Source organism: Eleginops maclovinus, chromosome 7 (assembly GCF_036324505.1).
Source record: "Eleginops maclovinus isolate JMC-PN-2008 ecotype Puerto Natales chromosome 7, JC_Emac_rtc_rv5, whole genome shotgun sequence".
NCBI lineage: Eukaryota > Metazoa > Chordata > Actinopteri > Perciformes > Eleginopidae > Eleginops > Eleginops maclovinus.
The window spans coordinates 3,390,401-3,406,332 of NC_086355.1; the positions used below are offsets into that span (position 1 = coordinate 3,390,401).

Consider the following 15,932-nt stretch of genomic DNA (forward strand, 5'->3'; position numbering starts at 1 on the left):
GAAGCATACTCAGTAATGAAAACACATGAGCACATAGTACAGTTTAAAGAAGCAGGAATCAAATCTGAGCTGACAGAAAATGCTCTGTTTTAGTTTAACTGTTAAGCTCACACACACTGTTTTATGAACATATAGGTTCAGCTGCTGAATTAAAAACAGAACAAATGAAACAAAGAAAGAGAAAACCATGAAGCAGATTCAGGCAGTAGGCGTATAGATTCACTCTTAAAGTATTAGAACAGAACAGCTGACAGAGGAGAGAGAACATCTGATCCAACAGGGTTAGGAAGAAGTAGTCAGAATTTTAGCAGAAAGGGAGATTTTTAAAAGTCGACATCTGGAAAAAGAGTCAGAATTATGAGGAAAAAAGTTAGATTTTTTGGGGAACAAGTGAGGTTTTAGAAACAAAAATGTAAAATTGGTTAAAGTCGAAATATGGGGGAAAAAATATAGAGTTTTGGGAAAAAACTGAGAGTTTTTTGTAATACGACATTTGGAAAAAGGTCAGAATCTCGAGAAAAAAGTTAGATTTTTCGAGAATTCTGGGAAAAATCTGAATTTGGAAAAACTTTTGAGAACTTTTGAGGGCTACATTTAAAAATAATAAGATCTCATGAAGCAGAGTCAGGCAGTAGGTGTATAGATTCACTCTTAAAGTATCAGCCTACAGAACAGAACGGCTGACAGAGGAGAGAGAACAGCTGATCCTTTACAACAAACACTAGATCTTTTAATTTGTGCGTTACACTAATCCTGTAATCCCTCGTTTTTAGCAATGCCACTGCTACTCCCCAAACCTGGTAATGATTTAATTCCTCACACCAGACTGCGTTAAAACACTTTGGACCTTTGCATAGTTGTGCACGCTATTGTTGAGGAAAAATAACTTGTGGTTTTTGGTTTTTATGACTGAATTGTTTTCTTTGCCCAGGAAACGTCTGGAAAACTTCTCGAATGCCATGTGTGTTTTCAGTGTTGGTCACTCTGTCTTCTTCATTAACTCTTCTTTCAGGAACCTTCACGCTTTGATAAGTGTGTATAACGCTGCATGAGGGGGTATAAACCCTAAGTTTACATTTCCCTCATCTTTCCTCTCTTTGTGTTTCTCTCCAGGGTCGACATGTCAAGACGGGACAGCTGGCGGCCATCAAGGTCATGGACGTCACCTGAGGTCAGTCCAAAGCGCTTCATGTGTACTTTTGATGTTGTGTTGCCAGGATACCATCGAGAAACTAGCTCAGATTTGAGTCGTTGGGTGCATCAACGTAATGTTTGCGTGATTCTTTGTACTAGGGTAAATATCCCTAAAGGATGCCATTCTGACTTCATGATTTATGGACTTTTTTCATAAATATCTTCCATTAAAATTCATATTTATTGTATTATGTAGACTTCAGGCTGTTAGGCAAGCATGTTGTTCAAGCTCCTGCACTTTTTTAAATTAACTGCAAGCAGAAAATGTAGGAGCACAGCCCAAGGAGTGGATTATAATAATAAAATCCTATTGAAAAATAAATAAATTACTCACATTTTTACTGGCATTGAAACTGAATGGGTGGTGCATGGGACAGAGCAAACTAGCATACATCCTCTTATACAAAACTATAAGAAGATCCAGAAAATATGTCAAAAAGAGCTGAATAATGCATTTTAATGAGCATATACAACTTAGACTTGTATATAAAGAACACTTTTATGCTTATTTGTTGCCAAGTAAACACAGCAAATTAAAGATTAGGAATGCAAACTTCACACTTTTTCCCCAAAATCTAACTTTTTTTCTCAAAATTCTCAATTATTTTTCCAATTTTTGACTTTTTTCCATTTTCGATGAGGTCCAGTGGAGGATTCTTTTGTGCAGGACACCAAAAGGCACCCTTTACCACCTAAAGAAAGCACAGTATTGTCAGCAACACTGTCATGGATAGAAAACAGCATGTTATTGTCTGTGAAAGCGTCTTATTGTTAGCAGCGTGCCAAGATAAGTAGCAGTGGCAATTTCTGCAGGATTTAAGAGGAATGTAGGAAAAGATTTGCTCTCTTTCTGTCCAGTAAATGAAACAAAACGGGTTCTTCTGTTGACTCTTTTCAGGAATGTTTTACCCAGCTACATACAATCTCCACCGATATAAACAAATATAAGGTAGTAAAATAGAACATGTGCATGTGAAGTGCACGAGGTGAGGGTAATAGTATAGCCTCAGCAGCCGTTAGCACACTTACCTCTGCAGCCATAAGCTTTTGCAGAGTTGGAAATGATCCCAGATTTCATTGCAGCTGTTGGACTAAATCAGTTTAATTCTTTACTTAAGCTTTCAACAAAACAGTTAACACCAAAACAAACTGACTCACCTCCCTCCCTCCCTCCCTCTCTCTCATGTCAATGTTTTCTGTCCAAAAATAGTCATAATTTTCGGGCTTAAAATCACACCGTCTCCAACCCTCTTAGTATTTATGTTTTTCAGAGTTTGTGTCCAAGCTCAATAGATTTTCTATTTCCCACGGGACGTTTTAAGCCAATAGTCTTTATAGATTGACGATTGATCGGTGTGTGTGTGTGTATGTTGAAGCCCATGCTTGCCAGCTTCTGTAACTCAGGCTGTTTCTGTAGCCAGTGTTTCTCTCTCATTAAACTACATCTCAGACGTCGACGGCGGCGGAAGTGAATGTGTTTCGTGTTACTCATCACTGACTGATTAACTGAATGAGACAATGGGGAAAATGTTCACAAACACACATCTGAGGTCACTTGACCATTTCCTGCCCGAGAGAGGAATGAGTGTATCGTCCAGCCTCTCACAGAGCTCTTTCACTGCCAACAAATGCAATGAGAGGGACAAGATTAACCCAAACCGTGAAGTTGTTTAGAGTTGTGTCGAGTTTTTTAAGTATGAGCGACCAATTTTCAAACACAAGATTGTTTGAGTAAGAATATTGATTAAAGCCACCTCAAAGACTTCTCCCTCTCACTTTCACTGAGATATGTAAGTGTTTGGAGACACTCGGTAACAGCGTCTGCAGCCTCTGATGATTATATTTCTCCTCAGCTGCCTGTTGGGCATGTGAGCGGACACATTTAGTTATCAAATCTCGAGCAATATTGAGACTCTGAGTAGCCTGCAGGCAAATGAAAAAGCCATTTCCAACTGTAGGGATTAAAGAGGAAGGACGAGGAACAGTTACCGGGAAGATGTTTATGTGGTCATACGAGCTGACGGACTGAAGAGAAACACACATGCAGAGAATATTACAGACATGGCGGTTAATTTCTTCCCCTTCGCCCGCCTGAGATGTTTACAGAGGTCCTTTTCCACACGGTGCAGCCGCTCTCTAAAATAAACACGGCCAGTTCGTGTGGACGCTCGCCAAGAGAGAGCAGAGGACGTTATTTGCATTGGAGAAGATTGGGCTTTTTTCTCACACACACACACACACACACACACACACACACACACGTTTGTGACTTATATTGGAGCCACAGGAACTTGCACGTGTCAGGATGCAAAACAACACAGCTATACATCTCCTTTCCTCTGTGTGTGTGGATTTTTTTGTGTGTGTGTGCACTCGCTTCTCCCTGTGCACGTCTCAGCATATGTCCTCTGACCCACATACCACTTCCTGTTCCATATGCAGAGTGGAAGAGAGGCTGAGGAGGAAGAGAGGATGAGATACAGTGTGTGTAGAGCTGGGATTAACACACTTAAAACATTATAATAATTGTACTAATTGATAAAGGCATGTCATCACTACATTTTTCCAGCTGCCCTTTACTTAAGAATCTCTTAATTAAGGAACACTTTTACATTTGTCCATTGGAGTCTGTAAAATGAACGTTCCTCCACTAAAAAACATGCAATATCTGATGTTTAAAAGCATAGAAATGACTTATCGTAGTCAAATAAGACCAAAATAACTCAGCGGGTGCAGCTCTATACGTAAATTGAATTAAGTCTCAAAACTCACTAGTAATACATTCTTAGAGGTAAAAAAAATGGCAGCAAAACACATTCGTATTTACAAAAATAGACAAAAAAGTCCCCATCCTATCAGGGATGATCCTCATGTTTCTGTATCAGATTCTCCTCGTGTCTCTTTCAAAATAAAAGGTTCTGTTGTGTTTTTTTACCGTGTTCATGCGCAGCAGAAGCACTCTACTTTGGTGGTTTCCAAACACCTGACACCAAAGAATGTCATGAGGTGTGTTGAGCTGCCCAACAATCAGGGCGGTAAGAGAAGAACAAAGTAACCTGAGACACAGAGGAGATTAAATGGAGAGTAAAGCAGAGTTTCTTTTCTGTTTCCTCCTTTGAGACGGTTCAGCTGAAGTGCAGTGGGATTATAGGAGGAGCCAGCGCTGCTCGTCCATCAGTCTTCCCTCTGAGACTCTCTCCTGTGTTTTCTCCCCTTCTGTTGTCTTTCCGCTGATTCCCTCGTCTCATTCTCATTCCTCGCCATCCTTCTATCGTCTCCTCTGTTTCCTTCAGGGAATCAAAGAGACTTTAGACAGAGAAAGTGAACTCATCCTCATCCTGGATGTATAACAAAATATCAGACACGGGGGAGTGATGCTGCAGCGGCTCCGAGTCTCTCACCGCTGCTGTTGACTCAGTGTAATCCAAGGGAGATTCAATGGTAATCCTGCTAGTAATCCCCAATGGTAACAGTAATCTGATTACATCTTTTTTTCTGTAACTCTGAGGGAATACAGTCCCCTATTTCTGATGTAATGCTGTCATCCCTTTCTCCCCAATAAATAACATTTGATTTATTGATCCCTTTAGAGACATGTCTCCCTCCTCTTCCTCCTCAGCTTCCATTTTCCACTCTGCTACCCCGGGGGGGGTCGCGGTTCTGTTAGCTCCGATCCACATTGTGTGTGCCGTGATACCTCAGCACCAATATGGCCGCCGCCGCCACCGCCGAGTCCCCCCACCATTTCATAAACCCAGGAATGATAATAAGTAGCTTCAGGACGCCTTGTTTTTCCCTGTGAGTTCAGGGGGAGAAAGTGAGACACAAAGACAGACGGAGAGAAGGACTCAGAGAAGGGAGGGGGGCGTCCTTGGTGAGGGGGTAAAAGTCATTATAGGAGAGTGATGGAGGGTCCAGGATAAATGGATAAGACAGAGAGAAAGAGAACATGTGATGGAGAGAGGATGCTGTGTCATTGTCGAAGCAGCTGTATCCTCACATGCAGGTCGCTTTCTGTCTATCACACACACACACACACACACACACACACACACACATTGGGTGTGTGTGTGTATATGTGTGTATGTTGAATCCTAATGATGCTTTCTGACTGTGTGTATGCTGGAGGAAACTGTCAGGGACTGAAAACAGCTGGACCAGATTCTCGTACTGAAAGAAAACAAAATGAGTCATCGCACAAAAAACTGAGCGTCAAGGAGTTTCTACGTTATTATTAAATGCCTAAAATTGTCCAAGTTTCCAAATACTTTCAGTAAAAATAAATCTCTGAGTATTTCCTACTATGTTCTTATAACATCTGAGTAACTTAAGCTTTATTCACATACCTCCTCGTGTAATTGATAGTCTTATTGATTGATAACTGCATTTTATTCAGTTTACACAAATGCATCAGTGTGCAGGTTTTTCTAGTCAGACTATGAAATGAAAAGTAAGGTATTTAAAAAGGACATTTTCTCACGGCATCACATTTTCTCTATTGTTTGTCCACTCTCTCTTCAACGTATGTTTTATTGCAAGGCTTGTGACTTTACATCAGAACAGACAGAATCGGAGGATGAAACCCTCTTTATTGGTCACATACGTGCACACAGCAGAGCACACTCAGTGAAATTGGTCCTCTGCATTTAACCCATCCTAGTACTAGGAGCAGTGGGCAGCTATCGTGCAGCGCCCGGGGAGCAATGGGGAGGGGGGGATTGGAGGTGTCCGGTGCCTTGCTCAAGGGCACCACAGCAGGGCCTAGGAGGTGAACTGGGACCTCTCCAAGTAGCAGTCCACTTTCCATATTTCAAGTCTGTTTGGGGACTTGAACCGGTGACCCTACGATTCCCAGTCCAAGCCCCTACTGACTGAGCCACTGCTGGACACGTCCATTTTCTTTTTAAACTAGATGATTTAGTAGATATTTCATCAGGATAAATAACATAAATCAATGCAGTCTCTTGTTTTCTTTGGTCCGTTGAAGCGATTCTTCTCTCTCCCTCTTCAATCCGCTGCTTCATGTTTTTACAACGTGGTAAATATTGTGTGAGGAACTTCCTGCTCCTCCGGTCTGTCCCTCAGCAGCTGTAATTACGCCGACTCGTTCCAGAAACGTTCACATGGCCGACAATTTGTGGTCGATGGGATCTTCTGTGGACCGTGTGAGGAAGAGTTTGACAGAGTGTGGGCTCTACGGCACATTGCAGATACAGACAGACAGACAGACAGACTCTACATGACAGACACATGAAAGACCACCATCCTCCTTCATCTTACTCTTCTTCTTGCCCTTCTCATCCTCCTTCATGTTTTTCCTCTCCTTCTCCTCCTCGTCCTCCTCCTCATTTATGTCTTTCTCTCACTCTTGTCCTCCTCGTTCTTCTTCTCCTTCTCCTTCTCCTTCTTCTCCTTCTCCTTCTCCTTCTCCTTCTTCTCCTTCTTCTTCTTCTTCTTCTTCTTCTAGGTGTTATTTTCCAATGATTTACTCATCTGTTCAACAATTTAACTTCCTAACTTCCCACTTTCTTTTTTGAGGCCTTCATCTTTAGATTTATAAAACAGCAGGAAATCCTTTACATCTGAGCTGAGAGTTTAAAATGACTCCTAACATTTGAAAAAGTGACTGAAAGCAGAAGATTAGCTGCTTTTAAAATAACCATAGATATGTTTAGTGGATACTCTGTACTTTAGAAATACTAAACCTGAGCTGCAGGTGTTTTTTTGTAGACATATAGAAGTAACTTTCATCTTTAAATGCAGAAACCTGGCTGAACTGCCCTTTAACCTCTGGGTTTAGACTCTGAAATGTCATCTGTTGCTCCTGCAGCTGCACGCCTCGATAAGCCCTGTGTGTTTTCATTTCAACATTTAACTCCTAATAGCATTTCAGGCATAAATATAAAGGCTTTATAACGTGTTGGCAGTCACCACGCTGTAATACCGGCATTAAAACATGGAGGGAATGAGCCTCTCACAGCTAAAACATGTATAAAGAAAGATATACGACCTAATGTTCCCATAACCCCGTGCAACTTCTGTGATTTTGCTCTACTTTCAATCAGTTTAAAAATCTTATGTAACTGATTTTAGACTCATTGCATCACACAGCATTTCCTCTGCAGCTAAAACAGAGGATTAGAGGAAGATTCATGTCGGCGCAATCACAAAAAGTAGAGGAGCTAAGGCCCCTAAAAGTGGAGGTAACATTAGCCGAGGTAGCACAAAGCACAGCCATGTCTAGTTTTTGAAGTAGATGGTTGTATAAAAGTATTTTTACCATCCCGTAACCAAACAGAGTGAAACTGTGGTCTTCTCCAAAGGGGATTGTGTCTGGCTTTATTGCTTATATCTCTGGAAGTAATGATCAGAAATTCACTAAATTAAGCATAGATGTTCACAGAGAGGCATGGCATTCAATACAACAAAGACCTCATCAGTACCGTTTACCATCTTTGTAATGTAAAGACTCAAACACATGAGTTAAAGGCAACAATTGAATGGGAAATAAAACATCTAAAGGGTATGTTTGAACGTCAGTATTAAATCCCAACGCTCAAAAATGTAATTTGTATGAACCAGAGACCGTTACCTTTTAATGAAAGCAGTTAATTGGACTATTCACTTCACCCACTGCTGTCACCAGCCCCCAAGAGCTAACCATTGGAGCCACTATATATATAATAATACTATTGACTGTTATCATTGTTATGAAAATGAGAAACAAATCAAATGCAAAATAAATTGTTTCTGTATATTTTATTTCATCTTTGAATAACAAAGTATAAAATGTGATGCCATGAGAGCACACAAATATCTCCCCATGATTTAATTGAACACTTTGAACGATTACATTGGAAACAATCTAACTATCCCCCACTAAACACAAAGAAGCTTTAAATACTGAGGAAAGAACTGATATGTGGCATGGTTTTTTACTTTGTGTTTAACAGCCAATATTAGCATGCTAACGCAATTAAATGAGTCATGGTAAAACGGCATCTTAGCATTCTCTTGTTTAGCATGCTGATGTTAGCATGTATCTCCTAGCATTGCTAAAACATCTGTATAACAAAATGCCAAAGGTTCCTGAGCTTCAAAATGAAGAGCTAAGCAGGCTTTCCTCTCGGTTCCTCAGAGGTTGTTACTTTGTGGACGTACGGGGGTTCCTGCAGGAGCCCGGGCTGCAGCTTATCGAGCAGCTGTTTTAACCGTGAAAATGTCATGTCATGTCAGCCCCGGTCGGCTTGTGGGATAAGAAGCAAAACGCTCGCAAATAAATGTCACGGCGCCTCAGTGATGGAGACATTATCGCCTGATCTTGTTGTGTGTCTGAAAGCGTGTCTGAGTCTGTACTGTAATATCCTGAGAGGGCGGCAGGAGAGACACGGCCGTTTGTTCGCCTCTGTTTTCATTTCCAGTTCAGGCTGGATCTGCATGTTTGTGTGTTTGGTTGATATCCGTTTATTAGTCAGCTTTGGACAGCGTTTGTTTACTTGCCTGAATATACAGCACGTCTGTAGAGAGAAAATGGCTTCGGGGAAAAGAAACAGATTTCATTTAGCTGTTAAAGAGGACGTGTGCTCATTTCCAGGTTGATATTATTATTTTGTGTCTCTCCTGGGACATCAGCTCTTTGTGTTTCTCATACTGCCTCTTTTCACCCTCTGTCTGAAACCAGAGTCCAGTCTGCTCTGATTGGTCAGCTGGCCAGCTCTTGTAGTGATGTTTAGGAGGTGTTTCAGGCTGGGGGGGCTTGGAGTGTGTGGAAAAGAAACTCCCAGAACACTGAGATTTTCGCCTTTGCAGACCATTGACATGCACTAAAAGCTATATCTATAAAGAAGTCATTACTCCACACTGATGATTGTCTCTCTGGGTCTTTACAGGATGAAGAGGAAGAAATTAAGCTGGAAATCAACATGCTGAAGAAGTACTCCCACCACAGAAACATAGCCACCTACTACGGAGCCTTCATCAAGAAGAGTCCGCCGGGACACGACGACCAGCTTTGGGTGAGACTTTTTCTACCGTTAACTTATTTATGTCAGCCATATTTATTCATAGCAAAGTGCTTTAAGTTGATTGAAGCTTCGTACTGCTCCCTGCCGATGTTCTGTTTCTATTAACGAGCGCCTCGCTGTACTATGATACACTGCTGCAGACTAAATAAACCTAAGACTTGACTCACAATACTGAGTCACCAGAAAGCCATTTCATTTCAGATCTGACCAAACAAGCGAAAAGATAAAAAGCCTATCACAATCGAATACAGACTGACAGATGTTGACGGTAGTTCTGCTACAAAAGGAATGTGGTTTTCATTTATTGGTGGTAAAATGCTCAGATGGTCACCATTCATATTAGAATAATATGTAGTTGTGTGTGTGTGTGTGTGTGTGTGCGGGTGTGTGTGTGTGTGTGCGCGTCCAGAGTATGCTCACTGTCTGCTGTTCTCTCCTGCAGCTGGTGATGGAGTTCTGTGGCGCCGGCTCCATCACAGACCTGGTGAAAAACACCAAAGGAAACACGCTGAAGGAGGACTGGATCGCATACATCTCCAGAGAGATCCTCAGGGTCAGTCACAGCACCTTCCTCACTGTTTCAGATTGATTACAAACGCTTTGAATGCCGACACTGTTCAGAAAAAAGCCTCAAAACTCACCTTTTCTCTCTCGCTTTCAACCTCTCTGTGGACATTTTGCTTGTAAAGCGTCTATTAGCGCTGTTTAAAGCACTATAAACAGGTCATGGAAAGTCTGAAAGTGTGTCTGTTTTGCTGATGAATTGCATATCCCTGATAGAGAGGACAGTGGGGTTGTTAGGTGTTGTTGCAGTTCGTTTCCACTAAAAGCAAACAGCATGTAAAATGTCTGTTTCTTCCTCTCCTCCCTACAGGGATTGGCTCACCTGCATGCTCATCACGTCATCCACCGTGACATCAAGGGACAAAACGTGCTCCTGACGGAAAACGCTGAAGTCAAACTGGGTGAGAGCTGGGTTTATTTTAGGTAGAAATGTTAAGCCTGTAGTCTTCATAAATGGATTTCACGAGTCACATGATCGCACAGTTCTAGGCCTGTTTAGGAAGTCACGCACAGCAAGTCCTTGGGAACCTATGGCATCCTTTTGCATACCAGTTAGTGTCCTTAAACTGCTTGAAAGCACTGTGGTGTTATTATACTGAGAATGTGTGTGAATGTAAGCTTACTTGAGGTGAGATGACTTGTGGAGAAGTGCTTTGAGACCCTTGGATAAAATGCAGTCCAGTTACCATTGACTGTGAAATGGGCATTCATTTTACCTTGATAAACCCTACAGAAACACCGGCTCTGGTCCATTTGTGGGACTGTCTTCTTTCACCAGTATTCTGCTCTTCGTAGTTCTGCCTGCAATTTGGCTCGTTTATTTTTCCTACCAGCCGTTAATTAGCAAATCTGCACACCATGATTTCAATTTCCATAAAAAAATAGGTAACCAGGTCAGTGAAAGAAGCTTTGGAGCCAATCAAACATGATCTAATGTCTTCAGTTTGGCAGCCTCACTCTCCAGCTCTGATACTCAGTTATTTTACAGATTTTCTTTTATGTTTCTGGAGCTGGAAATCATGATGTATTCACGATCCCTGAAATGGTTTGACACTCTCCAGTCTTATTTCTTTAACTGTCTTTGAGTAGATAACCGTGTGTAACGAGGTTACTCTTGTTTATTGCTGTCCTGTGACACCACGTGTCCACAATGAAACACTTTGTAGATTAAAGGAGGCGAGATGGAGACAGCTTTACACATTTTAATTTACATGGCTACGATCAGTAGAGACTGAATTGATGGATTTGGCTGGGGGCTGGAATTTGAATGACCCCTCTTACAATATTAGTCTGCTCTCACAGGATCTGCAGAGTTTTAATTAAACTACAAGTTTTTCATTATTATCAATTTGTTCCTGGCAGTTTCAAAATGAATGAACTCAAGTAATATACTGAAGTCAAGTTACACACTTTCCATTCTGTGCTAAATATACTTCTCCTTCACTACGTTTTGGAGGCGAATATTGCACCTTTTTTACCCCACTGGATTTATTAAAAAGAAGCTCTCATCTTATCTTCATGACATTTGAAAAAAGGTCAGATCTTTCAGGAAAAAAGTGATAATCTTGAAGAAATTGTCAGAAATTCCAAAAAGTTTGAAAATAAAATCAAAAGGAAAAGGAATTAGGAGACAAGAAGAAGAAGAAGATTAGGGCCACGTGAAGAAGGAGTTTCATAAAAGTCGAAATTGAGAAAATTTTAATGAAAAAAGTGATATAAGGCGACATTTAGAAAATCCCAAAAGTGTTAATATTTTACAGAAGATGATTAGGGCCACATGAAGGAGTTAGAATGAGGAGAAAATAGTGGGACATTTTTGTCGAAAGTCGAATTTTTAGGAAAAAGAGATCATTTTGAAGAAAAGTCGGAAATGTCAAAATGTGTTATAGTATTTTCACAACTTCCCATTTCAACTTTTACTTAAGTAAAGGATTTGAGGACTCCCTCCACATCTACTAAATTACTGACATGAATCCAAAGATAATAGCATACGACACTCCTCATCGTCACTCTATTGGGCTCCAAGGACCGTTTGTAATTGATGGTGACTTCCTTTTTCCCAGTGGACTTCGGTGTGAGTGCTCAGCTGGACCGCACAGTGGGTCGGAGGAACACCTTCATCGGGACGCCGTACTGGATGGCTCCGGAGGTCATCGCCTGTGACGAAAACCCAGACGCTACCTACGACTACAGGGTGAGGAGCTGGATCTGAGTTTGATGAAGACGATGATCTGACGTAAAATTGACTGGACTTCTTTCTGTGGATTGATTTGACTGTACACACTGTAGTCCTTAGATCAGAGCCTCCTCCTTAGCAACCTTGTCTTCTCCTTAGAAACGTACTGTTATCGGAAAATAGCTGACCTCTGGAATGTTCAAATTGACCAATCAGAATCGAGTATTTAACTAAGCTGTGTAATAAACTCCTCTTCCCTCCTTCAGAGTGACCTGTGGTCCTGTGGAATCACGGCCATAGAGATGGCTGAGGGAGCTCCCCGTAAGTTCACCCCACATTCAGCTTCATCCCTTTAAAACATTGAGTCATTTAAAAAGTAAACAAAGTTTAACATTGACGTTTTTTTGCTCGTTTGTTTCCTCCAGCTCTGTGTGACATGCATCCAATGAGAGCCCTCTTCCTCATTCCTAGAAATCCTCCTCCCCGACTCAAGTCTAAAAAATGGTGGGCTATAGTTTTTTATCTCTTCCACTCAGTCATGTAAAGGAAATGCTCTCCTTAGCAACGGTCTGCTCTCCTTAGCAACGGTCTGCTCTACTTAACAGCAGTCTGCTCTCCTTAGCAACGGTCTGCTCTCCTTAGCACAGTCTGCTCTCCTTAGCAACGGTCTGCTCTCCTTAGCAACGGTCTGCTCTCCTTAGCACAGTCTGCTCTCCTTAGCAACGGTCTGCTCTCCTTAGCAACGGTCTGCTCTCCTTAGCAACAGTCTGCTCTCCTTAGCAACGGTCTGCTCTCCTTAGTAACGGTCTGCTCTCCTTAACAGCGGTCTGCTCTCCTTAGCAACGGTCTGCTCTCCTTAGCAACGGTCTGCTCTCCTTAACAGCAGTCTGGTCTCCTTAGCAACAGTCTGCTCTCCTTAACAGCAGTCTGGTCTCCTTAGCAACGGTCTGCTCTCCTTAACAGCAGTCTGGTCTCCTTAGCAACGGTCTGCTCTCCTTAACAACAGTCTGCTCTCCTTAACAACAGTCTGCTCTCCTTAACAACAGTCTGCTCTCCTTAGCAACAGTCTGCTCTCCTTAGCACAGTCTGCTCTCCTTAGCAACGGTCTGCTCTCCTTAACAGCAGTCTGCTCTCCTTAGCAACGGTCTGCTCTCCTTAACAGCAGTCTGCTCTCCTTAGCAACGGTCTGCTCTCCTTAGCAACGGTCTGCTCTCCTTAACAGCAGTCTGCACACCTTAGCAACGGTCTGCTCTCCTTAGCAACAGTCTGCTCTCCTTAACAGCAGTCTGCTTTGAAAAGTTTGCAGACCTCTGGAATGTCCAAATTGACCAATCAGCCGTCTTATAATAAAGTAAACTGTATTTCACACCATAGCTAAAAACATAATTCATCCTTTACAGGTCAAAGAAGTTCTTCAGCTTCATCGAGGGCTGCCTGGTGAAGAACTACACCCAGCGCCCCCCCACCGACCAGCTGCTCAAACACCCGTACATCCGGGACCAGCCCAATGAGAGGCAGGTCCGCATCCAGCTCAAAGACCACATCGACCGCACCAAGAAAAAGAGGGGCGAGAAAGGTACACCTTCCTCCTTATGTCACCTTTGAGGTTAAAATAATACTTCCACCTCTGACTTTAAGAGAGGATAAAGTCTCCACATGTGGGTTTGTAATGAAACGGTACTCAATATGAACATTGTGTGTTTACAGTTTAACCACTTTGACTCAGCTGGTATGTTGTTTTTCCTTGCTTTCCTCAGACGAGACAGAGTATGAATACAGTGGCAGCGAAGAAGAGGAGGAAGAGGCATCTGAGCAAGAAGGAGAGCCGAGGTGAGAATATATTATCACAACTCGTGGGAAACAGTTTGCTTCATTTACTTTTTTTACACATTGCACTAAATCCTCAGCACTAAATAGCTACGATAGCAGCTCACGCCTCTCGTTGCGTCCTCCCTGCAGCTCCATAGTGAACGTTCCCGGTGAATCGACCCTCCGCCGGGACTTCATCCGGCTGCAGCAGGAGAACAAGGAGCGCTCGGAGGCGCTGCGCCGCCAGCAGCTCCTGCAGGAGCAGCAACTCCGTGAGCAGGAGGAGTACAAGCGCCAACTACTGGCCGAGAGGCAGAAACGTATCGAGCAGCAGAAGGAGCAGAGGAGGCGGCTGGAGGAGGTGAGCACTGACGACCTGTCATACTTCAGAGAGGGAGTTCATTTTAATATCAAATATATTGAGCTAATACGCAGTGTGCAGGACATGTGGGATGTGTTGACGTTTCTCAGATTTGTCCTCACTAGGGACATTTACATTTTTCAAACATATTTTCATAAAAATACAAAAAGCTGCGTTATATCGGCATTTAAAGGAATATAGTTTTTAATTTATTCTAATATTTGGTGGATTTGATATAGTATATACACAGTTTATTGAATATAACCCTGGGAAAGTGGAAATGAATGTTATTTTGAAGTGTTTTTAAAGCAAAAACGAAAGCAGAACTATTTCAACGAGCTGGTATTTAAAGGGGTATTTCTTCTTTTTTTATCTGATCCTGCTAAAAAACATTGACTGCACAGGAAATAATTTAAAGAATGTTTAATTCATTAAAAAAAGTCAAAATATCTTCAGCAGTGACGACCAACAATGCTAAAAGCACGGTTGTGAACGACTGTGGCTTTGCCTGCACATTATCTTAAGTATGTATATATACATATTTATATTATTGATGAAACATCACAGCAGGGCTCCCAGGATCTACTCTTGTCACTTAGAATAGGACTAAAAATAATCCTGCTTCAGAGGAAGTGAGTTATTTATGAAGCTTCTTCAACAAGAGAAGCCTTTGAGGAGGAATGACATCAGCATTTAGGAGCTAAATGTGCAGATGTTTCGTAGTTTTCTTAGTGGTTAACTTGTTGTAATGCCAGTTAAAGTACTAACGTTGCTGTGTTGACAGACACATTTCCATTATATGCTAATTTAATGGAAAATAAAGTAGTCTGAATATAAATGACTCCACCAAGCGGGTGTTTTCCCACAGTAGCTCCAGGCTGTGTTCTTCATTCACACAGCTGAACCCGAGCCGTGTTAGAGAGATATCCCCGTGCACGTGCTCTCCTTAGCTCCTGTGGATTCCTGAAGGCTGCATTTACCCAAACTCCATGATACTGTAACCCAATCTAATGTCCCGAAGCTTTCACTGAACCTTTACATAACACACTGACTGACAGAATTCATTTTAATATCGTCATCGTGTCGTCTTAGCGAGCCGAGTATCAGATCACTGCCTTTCAGACTTAACATATTACTTTCATAAAGTTTTAACGCAGGGGTTTAAATGGGACGCTTTAACCTTTTTCCATCACTTCAGCTTATCTACGTGTGTATTCATTTATGTCCCGCAGCTTGTATAAGTAAATACTCTACAATATACTGCTATGTTTATTTATTTCTCCAAAAACTGCATGTAAATAGTTTGGAAAATGCACAGGACACGCAGCAAAGTTTGCACCACATGAAGGTTTATCTAAAATTCTCAAAAAGTCTTGATGCGGGGCTTTAAATGAAGTGACATTTTAACCTTTTTCTGTCACTTCAGCTCAGCGTTTAATACATGTCCCGCCACTCATACACTCATACAAGTAATAAGCTAAAAATATATGTTGTTTATCCAAAAGTAAAATCTGAGCTGACAGAAAATGCTCCGTTTTAGTTTAACACACACAGTTAATCTCACACACACTATTTTATGAACATATAGGTTCAGCTGCTGAATTAAAAACACAACAAATGAACCAAAGAAAGAGAAAATCGTGAAGCAGATTCAGGCAGTAGGTGTATAGATTCACACTGAAAGTATTAGCCTACAGAACAGAACAGCTGACAGAGGAGAGAGAACATCAGATCCACTCAGAGTTAGGAAGAGTATTCAAAAAATTTAAAAAAAAGGATTTTTGGAAAAAGTCTAAATTTTGGA

The 15,932-nt window shown here is 41.6% G+C and overlaps 1 protein-coding gene across 8 annotated transcripts in view; it reads left to right on the forward strand.

Moving 5' to 3' along the window:
- Nucleotides 1-9,087: 9,087 nt before the first annotated feature.
- The window catches only part of LOC134866923 (mitogen-activated protein kinase kinase kinase kinase 4-like), a 33,042-nt gene continuing 26,197 nt past the window's right edge, over nucleotides 9,088-15,932 (forward strand). For all 8 annotated transcript variants that reach the window (XM_063887137.1, XM_063887138.1, XM_063887142.1 and 5 more), the window contains exons 1-9: nucleotides 9,088-9,209; nucleotides 9,661-9,771; nucleotides 10,093-10,183; nucleotides 11,846-11,976; nucleotides 12,225-12,279; nucleotides 12,384-12,462; nucleotides 13,359-13,534; nucleotides 13,716-13,788; nucleotides 13,918-14,128. In XM_063887137.1, the coding sequence (XP_063743207.1) occupies nucleotides 9,117-9,209; nucleotides 9,661-9,771; nucleotides 10,093-10,183; nucleotides 11,846-11,976; nucleotides 12,225-12,279; nucleotides 12,384-12,462; nucleotides 13,359-13,534; nucleotides 13,716-13,788; nucleotides 13,918-14,128 (1,020 nt within the window). In that variant the 5' untranslated portion in view covers nucleotides 9,088-9,116. The remainder of the gene's footprint in view (nucleotides 9,210-9,660; nucleotides 9,772-10,092; nucleotides 10,184-11,845; nucleotides 11,977-12,224; nucleotides 12,280-12,383; nucleotides 12,463-13,358; nucleotides 13,535-13,715; nucleotides 13,789-13,917; nucleotides 14,129-15,932) is intronic.